Consider the following 18,771-nt stretch of genomic DNA (forward strand, 5'->3'; position numbering starts at 1 on the left):
TCCACCGATACATTATATGTATGTTTTTCCGTTGACAAAATATAACATTTATTTTTTTTTTTTTCAGGTAAAAGGACCTTAAACGTATTCTTTTGACAAAATCTAGCTCAACATCATTTCTAAAGATACAACTTACCTTTATTCTGACCATCATGTTCAAATGTCCCTGGCTGTATTGTTCGATGACATCTCTGACGTCGTACGGTTTTCTCGCCTGTTGAAACTTCCTCCTGGCTACGAAATATTTTATTTTCCGGATCGCTCGAATCGCATTCTTGTGTGCCTCAGTTAATCTGAAAACGAGAAAGAATGGAAGAATGTACACACTTAAATGATATTCTATAGGGCATGTCGACATCGTGATATAAAGTATATGGATGTGTTTCGTATTAACAGAGCAGACAGATTTTCAAGTAACAAGATGACAGAATAAAGGAATATTTGTTATATGAATTTTTTGTTTCAACACAAACGTAAAATTTACTATTTACAATTGAAAAAAATTTAATTTATTATTTTAAATTCAGATAATTTAAAGCGCCTTGTATCTTTAAATTTAAATAAAGCAAAGTATGTGTAAGATATCATTAATTTTTTTATCCTTTGAAAGGCCTTTGGATGATATTATGTATAATATGTAATATAATCTTTCAAAGGTCCGTCGCTTTTCGCGAACTGGCCCATATCCGGAATATACAAATTTTACATGACTCTGATGCATAAATCAGGCTGAATTTGACTGATGGCGTAGGTTATGTTGGCTTTATAGGCCGCTGTGGTTAAAGAAGTGAAATAGTACGATCTTGGTGACCAGTTTATAAAAACCAAACGTGAAATAACCATTCCCACAAATCGCCCATGAAGAATTTTCAAGAACCGACATTGATAACTTTAGCCACATATATCACTCTCCCGTCATACAAAACAATTAAGAACCACCATACAGGACAAATAAGAACCATTATATCACTTATCATTTTTTTAATAATAGTCGAAATTGTCCAAGAACACACTACGAAACCCATCATAAAATGGATGCAATCGCAAGAAGAATGACAGCAGCACACAGGCAAAATCAAAACATGTCGGACGAAGTAACCAAATAAGAAGTCAGCAACACCTACGAGAGAATTAGAAAAAGGAATGAATTTTTAGTAAAGGAAGACCACCTAAATCCAACAGAAGTTGCTAAAATCATCAGAAGACTAAAAGAAAACAGAGCATCAGGATCGGAAGACATCCACAACATCGCACTCAAGGAACTACCGAAGAAAATGATAGTGCAACCACACTAAATTTTCAGAGTTTGCCTAGAAAATTGTATTTTCTGAACAACTGGAAACTACTAAAAGCAAGGACGGACGGAAGAAGACCTGAACACTACAGACCAATATCCCTTTTGGAATCATAAGGAAAATATTAGAGAAGACTGAAACAAGCAGAAAGAAGAATAATCACACAAGAAGACCAATTCGGCTTCAGTAGAGGAAGAAACTGCGAAATACAGCTCGCAAGTGTTGTCAGCGATACGAATATCCACTTTAACAGAAACCAGAAAACTGGAATGGACATCCTCGATATCGAAAAGGCGTACGACACAGTCTGGAAGAAAGCCCTTATACACAAGATGGACAGAGCTAGATTGCCACATTACCTAGTTAATATATGTGATTCATTCCTAACTAATAGAACTTTTCAAGTTTCAGCGGACCAAAAGACGTCCAGGATGCAAGATGTTCAAGAAGGAATGCCTCAGGGTAGTATCCCATCGCCCATTTTATACAACATTTTTATTTCAGATTTACCTACAAGGAGAATAGAAGGATCGTTCAGACGTTCACAACAGGTGAAATGCAGAGGTTTGGTCGATCAATTATTGGCAAATGAAAGGAGTCAACTACTTCATTAGTTTACTAGAATACGTTTCGCTTTTTTTTATTCTTTAAAAGCAGCCTCAGTTCTCTAAAAACAGTAATGACATAAGAATATAAATAAACAACGAACAGGGTTCATACTTACAAAACAATTTGTCGGTTTTTGTGATGTTATGATGTTATAACTTAACAATAATCTAATACTAACAATAATAGCTAATACATTAGCTATTTTTAATCAAATAGTTCAATACAATTAAATAATTGATGCGATTCATAGAATCCTTTTTTGTTTCATTTACAGCTCCAAGTTATGAACCTTGGACTGTTGGAAATTATAATTGATCTTCACCTGTGGCTGATTAACCATCCACAACGTTGATGATACATATATGAGTTTTTGGTTTGACCTCACTTGTTTTGTTTGTTTTTTCTTAGCCGATCAATGGGGGAAATTTGGTGTTATTAACCACCTTTTCTTTTCATTTATTGGTTCCTTACAAACAGGTTGTCACCCAAACTCATTCTATCAATGAAATAAACCGCTCTATCATTAGGGTTGGTATCTCACCTTGCTGTTCTGTCATAATTAATGACCTCAAGGTTTTTACTATCTTTTACGTTGATGGCGTGATTGTCTTAATTGAACTCCATTTTACCGGCAGCATTCAAGAAGCCAGGAGTGGTAATTTTATTATACATTAAATTATTTAATTTCAATATTAATTAATATAATAATGCCACCTAAAGTAAAAATTAAATCATAACTATTGCTATATTGTTGGAAGTGCTTCTTTGATTTTCTTAGTTCTTCATTCTCTTTTTTAATGTTTTTTTAACTTATACATTTATATAAAAAAACAAAACCACATGTTCTTTTTGCTGTGCTTAGTTTGAACAAATTGTTAACTTATCTAGTTCAATTTATTGTTTATTCATCATAATCGTATAATGTCCATTTACTTAAGTGTCTTTACAACTTTGTTATCACTGACTGCTACATATCTTTCTAAGGTAACACATGTAACAACTTTTCCATGCCTGTGTGGTTTTTTCATATTGTTCTTTTTAGATGAACTGATGATGCTTTTTGATTAAGAAAGCGAAACGTCTTCAATAAATAGATGAAGTAGCCATCAACTTTGTCTTTTTTCTCCACCTTTTGACCGAAAAAACCCACCACTCTTCTGAGTGATCCTTAATTTATATTGGATTGACGGTCGTACTGCTTTTCTCGATATAGAAATATATATCGATAATTTGAACGTATTTATATATATATATATATATATATATATATATATATATATATATATATATATATATATATATATATATATATATATATATATGCCTGTGTGTGCGTATAATTAAGCATTAACCGACATGATGAATTTAGGTCCTTGAATTGAATAAGCAAGTATCTCTTTTGGTAAAAAAAATAGATAAGTATTACGACCAAAGATGGAATCTGAGGGTAGGCTTACTCACTTATTGATCCCTACTGAAAAGTATTGAGCCGTTATAAAAACAGAATATAGATACGTATTTATAAAAACAAAACAGCAGAATATTGGTATATTTATATATCTTTGCAAATTAAATTAAGCAAAACATAAAGCTGAAAGCTCAGTTTTAGCTTCAAAAGTTTCGTTATAGTTTTATAAAACAAAAAATGACATCATAGAACTCAGTCGACCATGCCTATTATCGTGACACTATGGTTTCCCGCTTCATTCACGTTTCACTTTGTGAAGTATATTAATAATTTCAATCAATACTAAAAAAATGCAGCAGAGAGACATGGAAATTTTACACGAGACGAATATAAAATTATAAATTTTAAATTGTCATTTAACTTAATGTGGTTTATGAATATTTTTAATAGCAACGGTATCCTTTGTTGTGTTACCGAAATTACAATATATAATTATGAATAAGTGACAAATCAATAGATAAATTAATAAATAAAAATAATAATTAAAATGCATAAAAAATAGACGTAAGCTCTGAATTTAATAAAACAACTATTATCAGCAGAGTAATACACTCTGCTGAGTCATTTGATCCAGCATTAATCACATATAAATCAATACTACAATATGTAATAACAACTTTAGAAACCATGCCGTCAATAATTGCTAATTTAAAAGTTAGGATAACGGAAGAAATGAACAAAATCACCTCCGAGGTCATACAAAATGTTGTACGAGATTTCCAAAATCGCCTCGGTTATTGTCAGGCGTCAAGAAGCGAATGGTGGTGGTCAAGTTTAACATTTAATTTAATTGTTTTATATAGTATATAATAACGCTAAAAATGAATTTATTCCATACAGTCGTATGGACCGCATGGTATATATTACTAAAACTGGAGTACTTAACAATCTAGTTAACCCAATAAGAAATCTGTGTTATTAAAATTTACTTAAAGTACAAGGAATATACACAGATGTGTGTAGTGAAACCAAAAATTCCTGTTACAAAGAGAATAAAACAGCCATTACAATTAAAAATAGTACAAGTTGGGTCTCGCGGAGTCATCTAATTGCAAGTGTGGAAAAGAAGGTAACTTATTACATATTTTTCTTGAATGTTCCCACGAATCAGTAAACATAAACAAATTTTATGATAATCTTATTATATTAAAAATTCCACTTCCCGTCTACCTGAACAATTTGATTTTCTCTAGAGATATGAATATATTAAAAACGATTTACGAACATATCAAAAACTGTAAATATAAATTGTAGCTTAAAACTAACTTATATTTAAGTAAATATTGTATTATAGCAGAAAAAAAATTAAATAAAAAAAATAATAAATTTAAAAAAATAAAAAAAAAAATATATATTTAAAAAAAAATATATATAAAAATAAAAAAAAATTATAAGGAATTAAAAAATAAAAAGGAAGATGTAAACCTCCGAGATGTTGAATCGGGTTATGTCTTAGCGCAGGAAAAAAAAAGAATTAAAAAAGAAAAAAAAGAATTAAAAAATAAGTTATAATTTATTACTAATTGCACGTTAGATTGTACGGATGATTGTATTTTTATTCCTCTAATTGTAAAAAATTCCTCTGATTGTAAAAATTGTTTGTCTTTAAATTTGTCTGGCTAATTGGCTCGGCCAAGGCCATCAAACTAAATAAAAAAAAATTAAAAATAAATCAATAGAAAACAACATGGTGTTTACAAAAGCAGACAAAGGTAACACTACTTATGCTATAGATAAAATAGAATATAATAACAAAACAATAGAATTTTTAAATAATCAAAACATTGAAACGTTACACAAAGATCCAACAGAAAAGTATCAAAAACAAATTAAGCTAGCGTTAGAAAATTCAAAATAAATAGTAAATCCATCAGAACAGAAATACCTCGGTATCATGATCCCACAACCTCCTAAATTATACTCTTTCAATAAACTACACAAACCGGATCACCCAATAAGACCTGTAGTTTCTTTTTATACAGCTCCGTCATATAAACTTTCAAAAAAACTGTTAGAGATTATTAACACACTAAATTTTCACCTAAATTTACCATAAAAAATATAATAGAACTAGTTAATAAAATACAACATTTTCAGTTACCTAACAACTCCAGATTAATTTCATTTGACGTAAAAAATCTTTTTCCTAGTATCCCTCCTACAGAAACTTTTGTTTTAGTAAAAAACCTTTTAGACCAAATTAGTACAAATCCAATTATTACATCTGAAATTTTACATCTTCTTGAAGTTTGCATAAACCAGGACTACTTTGAATTTAATAATGAAATATATACAAATAACAGTGCAGGACTTATAATGGGCAATCCTCTAACCCCATTGCTATAAGTTTTGAAAACAAAGTTTTCAGTGTTTTATTGTTACATACAAGGGATATATTCAAATGCGTTGAAAACAAAGAAAGAAACTAGACAAGGCTGCATATTGTGATGTATGTAAATAAATAAATACTCGGGACGCACTCAGGTTCCGAGTAGGTGCAAGGAAGAGAAAATAAAACCATTCTGAATCTAGACACGATAGATTAGATACAAGTTGTTTCATTATAACCTAGCCTCCACTCTCCAGAGTTAACCTATCCTATAAGCCCGACCACGTGTCATCACATGGTGCCGAAAACCAAATCTGAAACCAAACCGAATACTTTAAGACTTAAGAAGAGTATAAAAGTGAAATGAAATTCAAGACAGCAACAAACTCAATGCAAAATGCAAAGGTGATCTATACGAAAACTGGAAATTCTTCACACAAAGATTTAAAAACTACCTTCAAGCAACAGAATTGACAAAAAACCTAAAATAACCCAATGCGCACAACTGCTACAATTAACGAAGGGGACGAAGGGTTCAAAATCCATAATACGTTCAAGTTCTCAACAGAAGAAAAAGATAAGTTAGAACCGGTAATCACAAAATTTGAAACACATTTCAAACCCAAAAGCAATGTATCAAACGCAAGGTATTACCTGTTTACCAGAAAACAAAATGAAGGTGAGTCAGTAGACAAATTTATAACATATATTACAAACAAGGTAAGAAATTGTGAGCTAGAGAATCTGGAGGACAGTCTGATAACATGTGGGGTAGCAGATGAAACTATGAGACACAGACTGTTAGAAGAAGGTGAGATGAGCCTGGAAAAAGCAATTAATCCACGCAAGTCTAGCATAGTCCATAATCCTTATTTTTAATGAAACACCCTGTATATTTTTGTAGGGCCTATAATGAATAATGCAAGGTGAAATTTTGAAATTAATAATTTATCATGTGTTTTGGTATTATTTTAAATTAGCTAAATACAAACAATACACTTCTACTCTAAGTGTCAGTATATTTAAGAAAATTTCTGTTTAGTAGCCGTGTTAACGTATTTTTTGTCATAAATAGGTAAAAACTGTATAGATAGTCTGCTAATTAAACTAAATCGGTAAATAATGCGGATTGTTATGTCAGTTGTTGGTGTGTTGACATTTTACATTAAAATAATAAATTCCTAATAAAAACCTAATTTCTTGCAGAAATAAAAATTAAATATTTAACTGAGACCCACCGAATTGAGATTTTAATGATGATCGGTTACGGGGAGAATTGTAGAAGTCAAGTTGAAGTAGCAAACTTATTTAATCAGAAGTATCCTCAGTTGCCTAATATTGCACAAGGTACTGTGTCTAAAATTTATGCACAATTCAGAGAACTTGGACATGTCAAACAATTAAAAAGAAAACCGAACTTCATTGAAGATGAGGTAAAAGTGGATATTTTGTTAATAGCCCAGTCTGGTTAAAAAAAAAAAAGGTGGAAAAATGTTTCGCAGATATCTGAAGCTTTTAAGACATAGGTGGGGGATACTAGATGATGAATAGATGAAAAGATACTAATAGTTTTACCTTGCGTTTTTTTTAAGCAATAATTTATGGTCACAATTTGATTTTTTGTCTATAAATTTTTTCCCTTATATTTTAAATAAACAATATTTATGTCATTTTTTTATGTCAAGAATATCTTTATTTTCCCGTTTTTTTTAATAAAATTGATAAATAATTTACAGAGATATTTGCAAAAAAGCAGTTTTTTTGCACTAATTTATAAACTTTATTAATTTTTTTATTAACAAAATAAAATGGTATTAATACATTTAAACATCAAGGAATTACAATCTTTTAGATTTGTGCGAAATTTCCCTCCGATCAGTCAAATATTTTATAAGTTATTTAATTTGTTTATCCCTGAGACTAATTATTTAAACTATTGAGCTTGCCCTATGCATAATTCTAGACACATTCAGCAAATTTCATAGGATTCTTTAAGACTTAAACTATCTCAGAAGTTAAATGCATATTGAGTTTTCATCGAAATTATTTACAAAATAAACGTTTGAAAAGGGGTATGTTTTTTACTTATAAACAATTGTAATAACTTCTATGTTTTTCAAGCTACAGACTTGTACGTACAACCATTGGATAGCTGGTAAAAAAGCTCACATTAAAAAATAAAAAACCTTCTATGACCAATAGGAACGAAGTTAGTGACTATTTTTAAAAAAATCATATCTCCAATGTTTATAAACATTAAGAAGTAAAATTTTCACAAATTTTGAACGAAAATCTAAACGTTATATTGAACTAGCTATAAAATTTATCTTATAATTTACAAAAAAATTGTCGCTTACTTCGTTCCTATTGTTCATAGAAGGTTTATTTTTGTTTGTTAAATGTGAGTTTTTTTACCAGCTATCTAATGGTTGTACGTACAAGTCTGTAGCTTAAAAAATATGGAAGTTATTGCAATTGTTTATAAGTAAAAAATATACCCCTTTTTCAAATGTTTATTTTGTAAATAATTTCGATGAAAACTTAATATTCATTTAAGTTCTGAGATAGTATAGGTCTTAAAGAATCCTATGAAATTTATTAAATGTGTCTAGCATCATTTATAGGGCAAGTTCAATGGTTTAAATAATTAGTCCCAGGGATAAACAAATTGAATAACTTTTAAACTATTTGACCGATCGGGGGGAAATTTCGCACAAATTTAAAGGACGGTAATTCCTCAATGTTGAAATGTATTAATAATATTTTGTTTTGTTAATAAAAAAATTAATTAAATTTATAAATTAGTGCAAAAAAACTGCTTTTTTGCAAATATCTCCGTAAATTATTTATCAATTTTAATTGAAAAAACGGGAAAGTAAAGATATTCTTGATATAAAAAAAATGGTATAAATATTGTTTATTTAAATTATAAGGGAAAACTTATAGATAAAAAATCAAATTCTGACCATAAATTATTGTTTAAAAAAAACGCAAGGTAAAAATAGGAGAATCTTTTTATCTATTCGTCATCTAGTAACTTCCACCTATGTCTTAAAAGCTTCAGATATCTGCGAAACATTTTGCCGTGAAATCGATGATTTTTGTATAACCAGACTTCGCTATAAGTGTCGCAGTGAATCCAACGTTAAGATCACGTCAAATTGCACGTTAAAATAATGTAAGTCACACAACTGTCCTAAGGTGTCTCAATGAAGAAAAACTTCATCCATATAAATTGACTTTTGTGCAAGAGCCAACAGAAGACGATCCAGATCGTAGAATGGATTTCTGTAAAAGAATAATGGATAAAATTAACACAAATAAAATAGCTCTTGTCACAATTCTTTTTTCTGACGGGTAAACCAACTAAACTGTAAATATTGGTCAGCGGAGAATCCTTATTGGATGCGTGAGACACACACTTAGTATCCTCAAAAGTTGAATGTTTGAGCAGGTATTATAGGAGATCATATTATTGGTCCTATATTTGTAGATGGTAATTTGAGAGCGGCAAAATATTTAAGCATGCTAAGAGACGATGTTCTTCCTCAGGCTAACTTATATCCCAATCCAATAGATCCGATTATATCCCTACCGCATGAAACTGTCTGGTTCCAGCAGGATGGTGCAACACTTCATTATGTTTTAATGGTAAGAAATTACTTGAATGAAATCTTCTTCAATAAATGGATTGGACGAAGGGGTACTATTGAGTGGCCAGCTAGGTCGCCAGATCTTACGCCTTTGGATTTTTTTCTGTTGGGTTATCTTAAGAACAAAGTATGTGCAACACAACCAACTAGCATTAAAGACCTCAAAGAAAGGATAACTACAGAAATACGGAATATTTCACCTCAAACTTTAAACAAAGTTGTTCGGGACGAGTTTTATAGAAGACTGTGTTATTGCCAACAACAAGGTGGAGAACATTTAAAGCATTTATTTTAATGTAATCCAATACATTACCTCGAAAATTCTATAAATTAATTGTCTTGAAGAAAATTATACTCAATTTCACCATGTATTATTCATAATAGACCCTACATGATATAGTTCGTTGAGATCAGGTTGTTAAGGAGCTTTTAAAAACATAAAAATATACAGGCTGTTTCATTTAAAATACAGATTATGGACTATGCCAGACTTACGTGGATCACCCTGTACATTCAAATTTATGTTTAAAAAGCGCACATTTAAATTTAAAAGTTACGGTATCTTAACGTTTTTTATTATTTTCTAATAGAAGGACACAAACAATTTTATTCTATAAGTGGTTTCCACACTGTATATATTTTTTGACTACGACTGTGTAAATTTTAATTTAAGCTTGCTGTTGATACTTACAATAAACATACGATGGTTTTAAGGTATCAGATCTATCAGTATCTATCTACAAATGAATATTTGTGATTAACATAAAGATCTTAACAGAAAAAAAACTATTAAAATATCAAAAATAAACAAATAAAAATAAAATTTGGTAGATATTATTTATCTGTTATTGTGATCTTCTTTATAAACTTCTGCGAATATGTCATTAATTTACTATTTATAAACTCATTTGCTGCATCAGAAAACGAATATTACAAATGATATCAATAATTTATTAAATTAAAAATCATTTTCGGAATGGAATCAAAATCAAAAGCAGGCAATTTTAAATTAAAATTGGGTAATTTTGAAATGACACTTTATATAGTATCACGTATACAATTTACTTATATCACGATTATTGGTGATAATAACTTGTTTTCGACTGTACTGAAAACAGTAACCAATCCGAAGATTTATATACAGTGCTAGTAATAATAGACCTCCTTCTTTGCAGGTAACTAATTAAAATATTAATACGGTACAGTAGGTGGGTCAAATAAACACCTTAATTTTATAGAACCGCCTATATTATTAATCATGAAGGAGTATCAAGGTTGTATCATCTATATATAAAGAAATTTTCACGGGAATTATATGTGCTTCCTGTGGTTTAACGGGTTTAACTCCGCGTTGAATAATTTTGCTTTAAAAAAAAAACTATTATTTTAACGAAGTTTCGGCAATACCTCGCTTGCCATTTTCAAGTCAGGTAGTAACGCTTATTGCTGTTGCTTGAAGTAAACAGTTTATTTGTGATTTTCTCAGTAACCGTTTGGATAAGGGTTTGTTTTCGACTAGAGGGCTCAGAGGATTCCGTCTTTGCATAATCACAAAGGTGTATTGATCTATAATTAAGGTTATTTAAAGAAGGCACTTAAAGAATGCAGGCTAGATTATAGATATACTAAATTATTATACAAAATATACCTGCAGGCAACAACCCCTGTCAGATTACATACTAACAGTAATCGCATAAAAATAGAACGGGGGGTTAGACAAGGAGACCCAATGTCACCTAAACTTTTTAATACGGTGCAAGAACATGCTGTTAAGAATTTGGATTGGATGACAAAGGGAATAAAAATAGATGGAGAATATCTAAACAACTTACGTTTCGTCGATGATATACTTATAATAGCTGAAGATCTAGGTATGGCAAGAGAGATGGTACAGGAACTCGGTGTGGCTACAGAAAATGTAGGTTTAAAAATAAATATCTCGAAAACAAAAATCATGACCAATTTGGTACCCAAACAGAACATCAGTATTGGTGGGAAAGAAATAGAACTCGTAGATAGATATAAATACCTGGGACATGAAATTATTATTGGCAGGGATAACCAGACTCATGAACTGAAGAGAAGAATCGGCCTTGGGTGAGTAGCATTTGGAAAACTGAGAGAAACTTTTAAAAGTGAGCTGCCCACATGCCTAAAGAGAAAGGAGAAACTTTTGATCAGTGCGTCCTCCCAGTCTTGACGTACGGAGCAGAAACAGTTACCTTAACAAAAGCAGCAGCTACCAAACTAAGAGTCACGCAGAGAAGAATGGAGCGGTCCATGTTAGGAATAACTCTGCGAGACAGAATAACCAACGACGACATCATGAGAAGAACCGGAGTGACTGACATCATCGAGAAGATAGCCAGACTAAAATGGAGATGGGCAGGACACATAGCCAGAATGACAGATGGGCGATGGACAAAGAGGTTATTGGAATGGAGGCCAAGGGAAGACAAGAGAAGCGTCGGTCGACCACCTACAAGATGGACTGACGATTTAAGAAGACTCAATAAAAACTGGATAAGAGCGGCGCAAGATAGACGGGGTTGGAAACATGAGGAAGAGGCCTATGTTCAGCAGTGGACTCTTGAGGCTGGATGATGATGATGAATTTGTGAAGGTGGATATTGATAGTTGGCATGCAAGTAACGATTGGTATGGGCGGGTTTTCGATAAACAGAGTGATGAAAACCTTGCAATTGGTTTTTCTTTATGGTAACGTAGAGAAACCGTAGGAATAAATCAGTTTTAATCTCCATCGTGATGGAGATACTAGGATGTATACCATTCAGATGGGTTTAAAAAGACACCAAACAATCCCTGCCGTGGGGCTAAATGACGAATGTATCGTAGCCAACATTGACCATTGATGTGGATAATGCTCGGGTCTCGAAGTCTTTCATAAAGATATTGCCAATTACTGGAGATAGAAGTGAGCCCATTGGGGCACCATTTATTTGTCCGTAAATTTGATTTTGGAAGATGAAATAAGTGTTGGACATACAATTTTAAATGTAAGATAAGTGGTTTTGCTGGATACTGTATTTAGTTTTCAGAATGTTTAGAGTTACGTCTATAGGAATGTTTGTAAAGAGTGAAACAATATCGAAACTTACTAGAATGTCTATTTTGGCCAAGTACTTAGCCAATGGTTGTGTAGGACAGTTGTGTGCGCTGACAATGGGACGTAGAGGAATATCGGGTTTGTAAATTTTTTGCATAGGCCATATATATTTAACGTGTCCTGGAAGACTTTTCAGGAATAATTACAAATTGTTTTATTTTAACAGGAAAAGAGGTTTTATTGCTAATGGCATTTGTTATTTTCTCTAGGTAGGTTGTTGGATTATAAGGAATTGGTTTGTGGTCTGGGGTATTAATGAAATTTGATAGTTTATTATTGTAAGAAGAAGCGTGTAGGATGACGGTGCTATTTTCTTTATAAGCAGGAAAAAATGACTAGATTTGGATTTGACTGAAGTTGCCTAAGAAAAGAGTAGCGAAAAACAAGGCTGTAACAAGAAAAAAAGAAGACAGTTCAGAAGAAGAAGAGAAACAATATTACTTTTGCTTAGTATGTATGGGCTTATGTAAAGTACACAAAAGATGATCTTTATTATGTTTGTATAAACTGCCAGTCAGAACTAGAAGTAGAATCAGCACAAATTGACGTAAGCGATTTTTTGTCTTTTTTTTTACTTTAAATTCATCAGACGTTTTTTCTATAGACTGGTTTCTTACATATTACATTTATCAAACATTTATATAACTAAACTTAATTACAAAATAAATATATTATGGAAACTTTATTATTCGCTCACTAAAGTTTATTATATTTAAAATGTTTAATGTCACAAACTACCTCAAGCTCGTCACAACTTACCCCATATTGGGGCAAATTATGTGCATATTTGTATATAATATGTACATATTTGTAAAACTATTAACATACTATAAGGTTCTGTTTAAAACTTGCTAATATTTCCAAATTATGATTCCCAATTAAAAATAGAACCTAAATAAAGTAATTTAATAGCCCCAAAAATTACAAAAAGATGTTAAAATTTATTTTACCAAAGAGACTGTTTTACACCCTGGTTCAAATTACACGGTCTTCCCATAGCAAAAAATAACTTCCTGGGGACTATTTAGCAATTACTCAGAAGCAGTTCTTTTAGAGAAAATTTCTTTTACTACGTATTAACCTCATGTTAGGAGACAAGACTTTTATGTCACTCTGTATATTTTTGTAATATCGTAAACTTCTTGTTTTTCTTCCACCCTTTTTCTTACGCTTCGACGCGCGTTGGAAAACTTCAAATTTAAAATGATTTAGTATTTTCTAAAGAGACACAAATTTAGGATACAATCCCGAACAGACCATTAGGGAAAGTAGAAGGTTTAAATAATAAATCAGCCTAATTAATTGGAAGCTTTTTGGGACCAATTATTAAAATGCGGTGTACAGTTTCATCTGATTAAGAAAGTGTCGTAAAATGTAAATGTAAATTCCCGAATTTTATGTAATTGAGTTATGTAATAGTAATTCCAATATTTAGCAGGATTTTTAGTCTTGTAGTATTACCAGATTTGTTTAATCTAGAGCTGACTATTTCACTCATCTTAAAATTTTCACATAATCTGACCAATCACAAACTAAAGATAGCTTGTGTTATCGCTAAAACACCAACTGTCTTTCAATTCTGATTGGTCTATCAGCTTCGTGTTTTCAACGACGTAACCATGGATACCGATCGCAAAGCAAAATTTGACGTTTGCCAAAAAAATTATTGTAGCTGTATACGTCAAAATGAGTCATTTCGGTGGTACTTCAAACGAAGTTATAAACCAAAACATTAAAGAAAATATACCGAGTAACACAAGAAAATCTAAATCTTATATATGGAGACAATTTATGATGTTCTGTGTGGATCGCAACTACAAATTAGATGCAGAAAATAACAACGAAAGACTAGCATTCATTCTAAAAGACTGGGCCTTCAACATGCGAAAAATTGATGGTAGTGATTACAAGGAGAGTGTTATTAAAACCATATGGAACACTACTGAAAAATACCTAGATACCTAGATCAAATGTATTATTATTAAATTCCTTCCTCTCATTCTACTGAATTTTTGACCTATCACTTTGTTCATGAAATAGTCTAATAAAATACCACTCGTGATTTAATTTAGCTTATAAGTCTGTCTTTTATTTCTAAACTCAGTTACTAAATTACAGAAACCATAATTGGTTTAGCGAACGGGCTATATTGGCTGCAAAAAACATAGATGTAAATGAACTAAATTTCAAAATTTAAGAACAAATTACAGGCGAATTTAGGATATATAAATCAGTTGATTCGGCTACTAACCCAGATGATGTCGTCAACTATCCGCCTGAATTTTTAAACTCGCTGGATTTACCAGGATTGCCACCTCACAATCTCCAATTAAAGGTTGGATCGGTAGTTATAATGTTGAAAAATATCAACCAACCGCGTCTTTGCCACGGCACACGGTTAGCGATAAAAAAATTATTGAACGTAATAGAAGCAACTAGACAAAGGAAAGTATAAAGGAGAAGAAAGTATAACGTCTTTAACGGTGTGTTTTTTGTCCGTGATAATCTATTTATTATCCTATACATCTACAGTCCATCTAATTTACTTACTGTTGCACGTCATTATCATTGACAGAGATCGAAGTTGACATAGTTGCCAAAGTATAAAAAAATCCTAAATCCATTTGAAATCAAGTAGGTCACATAATTATTATTATACTAATCATGAATGTGTTGCTTGTGTGAGTCCATTTCAAAAGGTAAAAGAAATAATAAATTAGACTTACTCACAATCAATTTAATTTAACTATCAGACGACCGGTTTCGCTTTCTACAATATGCAAAGCATCTTCAGGTCACGATACAAAGTTAATTAAATGCTGAAAATAATAAACCCATATTAGGGTGTTGTCTAATAAAGGTAAAACAAAGATAGGTGATATAAATTATATAAATTACAGTAATTATGCCAATATTACATGTCTGTGGTTTGTAAAAATGAATAAAATGTTTAAGCAGACAAGGTAAGACCCACAAATTGGTGAAATAGTTTATTAAACTGTAATGAATTAATAAATAAACAAATATATAAAACATTACTTACATGCCGGTACTCTATTAATTGATGGTTGAAAGAACATGGTTCAAACTATCTTGTATTGTTGATTGGAGAGCTATTGTAATTGTTTAACAGTAAACGGGGAAGTTCTTGAGGAGACAGATTTTATCCAATGAAGTAGAGATAGGTAAATGTAATTGTTTGTTTGATGAAAGTAATGTTCTATACCATTAAGTTCTTTAAAGTTATTTATATTTATTCTGGAGATATATTTATGAAATGTGTGTTATTTATTGAGATTTTTATTTTTGTTTTGGAAGGTGACAGTTGTGAGACAATGAATAAGAATAGATGTACAAATTGTGTGGGTGTGCAATTATATCAGCTTGTAATTATCAAATTTCTTTGATAAAGTTATGTTACAATATGTGGCAAATTGTTGTAAAGTCCAAATTATAAAGTTAAAATTTAAAATTGAGATACTTTAAGACACACATTAAAAAACGGGGGGACGAAACAGACATTAAATTTAAAAAGGGGAGGATTTTAAAAGAACTACATCTCTTACTTGGAGACAATGAGTTTTTTTTTACAATTTGTTTATTTATTAATTCATTACAGTTTAATAGACTATTTCATCAATTTGTGGGTCTTACCTTGTCTGCTTAAACATTTTATTCATTTTTAAAAACCACAGACATGTAATATTGGCATAATTACTGTAATTTATATAATTTATATCACCTATCTTTGTTTTACCTTTATTAGACAACACCCTAATATTGGTTTATTATTTTCAGCATTTAATTAACTTTGTATCGTGACCTGAAGATGCTTTGCATATTGTAAAAAGCGAAACCGGTCGTCTGATAGTTAAATTAAATTGATTGTGAGTAAGTCTAATTTATTATTTCTTTTACCTTTTTATTATTATACTCTTTACAACGACTATTTAAATAAATCTTATGTGATATTTTTTAAATAAAACACACTAATTTTGATCTAAAACGAACAGATTTTATTAAATAGGTAAAAATATAAAACAAGAGGTTAAAATTCAAAATAATAAAGTACAAAAAGTGTCAACACTGCAACTGTCAAATAAGTGTTACCAATTTATGCCCAAATTTCACCTTCGTTCGATTACAGTTACAGTGTGTTCTGAACAAATGTTCTTCATAAAAATGCTTTATAATGCATTTATACAAATTAAATGAAACATATTATTGTGTATTTCTTTTTCGTGTTGGTATCATGTGACGCCACGGGCTATGACGCGGATGACGTGCAACGGTAAGTAAATTAGATGAAGTATATATATATATATAGGTATATATATATACCTATATATATATATATATATATATATATATATATATATATATATATATATATATATATATTATTGTATGTATAATGGTATCTATCAAGATGCATTTTAAACGAATAAAAAACATCGATGTCATCTCACACACATTTTGTTTTATATACAAAGGGCTTAATTAAAAACCACTTCTATATTACTAAATATTTTTATATTCATCATAATCAACCGTAACTGTAAATCGCTGAAACGCCTCTGGATCAATGATTTGAAACGAGAGGAAGATTATATGGCCACGGGGCCTGAAACAGTCATTCTTGCGTAGCAGTCACATGGTCTTTTCATTTCGGATTAAGTGAAGCACATAAGAATGTTGAAATGTAAGGATTTGTCTCAAAAAATCCGATTTGGGTTTTTGAGATTTATAAAATTTTATTAAACTTGTAGAATTCATTCAATATTAATATATTAATCTCGAATGCCTCAACTACCTGATGTGTATCCCTAGGAAAATGTGTAAAGTTTATACAGCAGATTTTTCACTTAAAATTACCTACTAATCAATTCCATTCAATTTCTTTAAAATTAATTAGATTATTTGCATAATTTGAAGAACTGCACTCGATGTTGAAGGATTGACAAGAAAAAAGGGAAGACACATTTAAAAATAAAGTCTACAATGAATATTTCAAATAGTAATAATATTTCAGTAAAAACACGAAATTCAACTATACTCTGTGTTAGTTTAATTATAATGCGCTGTTTTAGAAACAATGAAAAATTCAAAACGCTACATACATAACTTATATATACATACGAACTAATTTCAAACAGACGTTTAGATAATTCTGTTTTGCATAATGTGCAGAGTGAATATAAACTGAGCACAATGGAAATTTTCTTTGTGTTGCGCGAAAGCACACTAAAAGCGTTGTCATTAGAAGTAATAAAATAGAGTTGTACAAGCAAAAGTTCTTGACTTTTAACAAGTTTGGATTCGTGTCTCCTGCTCCCTTTTCTTAGATTTTACAAACATGAGTGCCAAATTATTTAATCTGTAAATATTGTACACTGTTAACACTATACACACTTCCTATTTTACTTATACTTAGGGACAGCAAAGTGTTAATATGAGAAATAATTTTCAAATTTTCATATATAATTCTCCAATTTTAATAAAAATTCTTTTAAGAAACTCCTTTTAAAAAAAAAGCTTTTGTGATAGTCTTTTTTTTTTAAGTTTAAAAGTTTATTGACGCTTCCATTTTGCGCTTTGGAAATGGTTCCCAAAATACAAACATTAATATATTAAATAAATTTTTTTTTGTTACTGCGCGAAAAATACTTTTAATAATTGCATTTTATCTGACTCAAGTTAGTCGGAGTTTATGTTATAAGAAATGAACCAAGTATATGTAATGAAATCAAAGATGTAGGACGAAGATGTATATAACATGCATTGCATTTAACAATTACCTCGTACGAGGCAATGTTGCCGATTTTAGCGCTTTATGTGGTGGGCAATATCTAATTCAAAACTTAACGTACTATCATCTATTAACGGACTACAAATATATTTATTTTATATATTTCTATTACGTTGGTGGGCTAAGAGTAGAGTAACTCATATATAGAGAGAACATTTTTAAAAAAATTAAAGAAAGAGATATGTAGATACTTACTGTGTTACTCTAGGAAGTTCATTATCCAAATCATCAATATCATCACTTGCTGCTTCTGTGACTGTGCTCGTTTGACTAACGAAGAATGCTCCTCTAACGCTCTCTCTTTCTCCTCTTCGCATCCTGCTGCTGGGCGGTGGGGTTCCTTTAATTAACAAAACAATTAAAATATTATACTCAACATTATAAGTACATTTTAATTTTATAGGAGTATGTTTCGATAAAAACCATTCGCCGCCAGCCTTAGCTAGCAGGTATGCATCCACTTAAAGTATACATATACTAA

The 18,771-nt window shown here is 30.7% G+C and overlaps 1 protein-coding gene across 1 annotated transcript in view; it reads right to left on the reverse strand.

Moving 5' to 3' along the window:
* KCNQ (KCNQ potassium channel) overlaps window positions 1–18,771 on the reverse strand; it is a 186,896-nt gene that overhangs the window by 13,800 nt on the left and 154,325 nt on the right. The window contains exons 7-8 of the mRNA XM_072528607.1: window positions 18,486–18,630; window positions 137–293 (exon numbers count right to left, since the gene is read on the reverse strand). Of these exons, the coding sequence (XP_072384708.1) occupies window positions 137–293; window positions 18,486–18,630 (302 nt within the window). The remainder of the gene's footprint in view (window positions 1–136; window positions 294–18,485; window positions 18,631–18,771) is intronic.

The sequence above is a fragment of the Diabrotica undecimpunctata genome, chromosome 4 (assembly GCF_040954645.1).
Source record: "Diabrotica undecimpunctata isolate CICGRU chromosome 4, icDiaUnde3, whole genome shotgun sequence".
In the NCBI taxonomy this organism is placed as follows: Eukaryota; Metazoa; Arthropoda; class Insecta; order Coleoptera; family Chrysomelidae; genus Diabrotica; species Diabrotica undecimpunctata.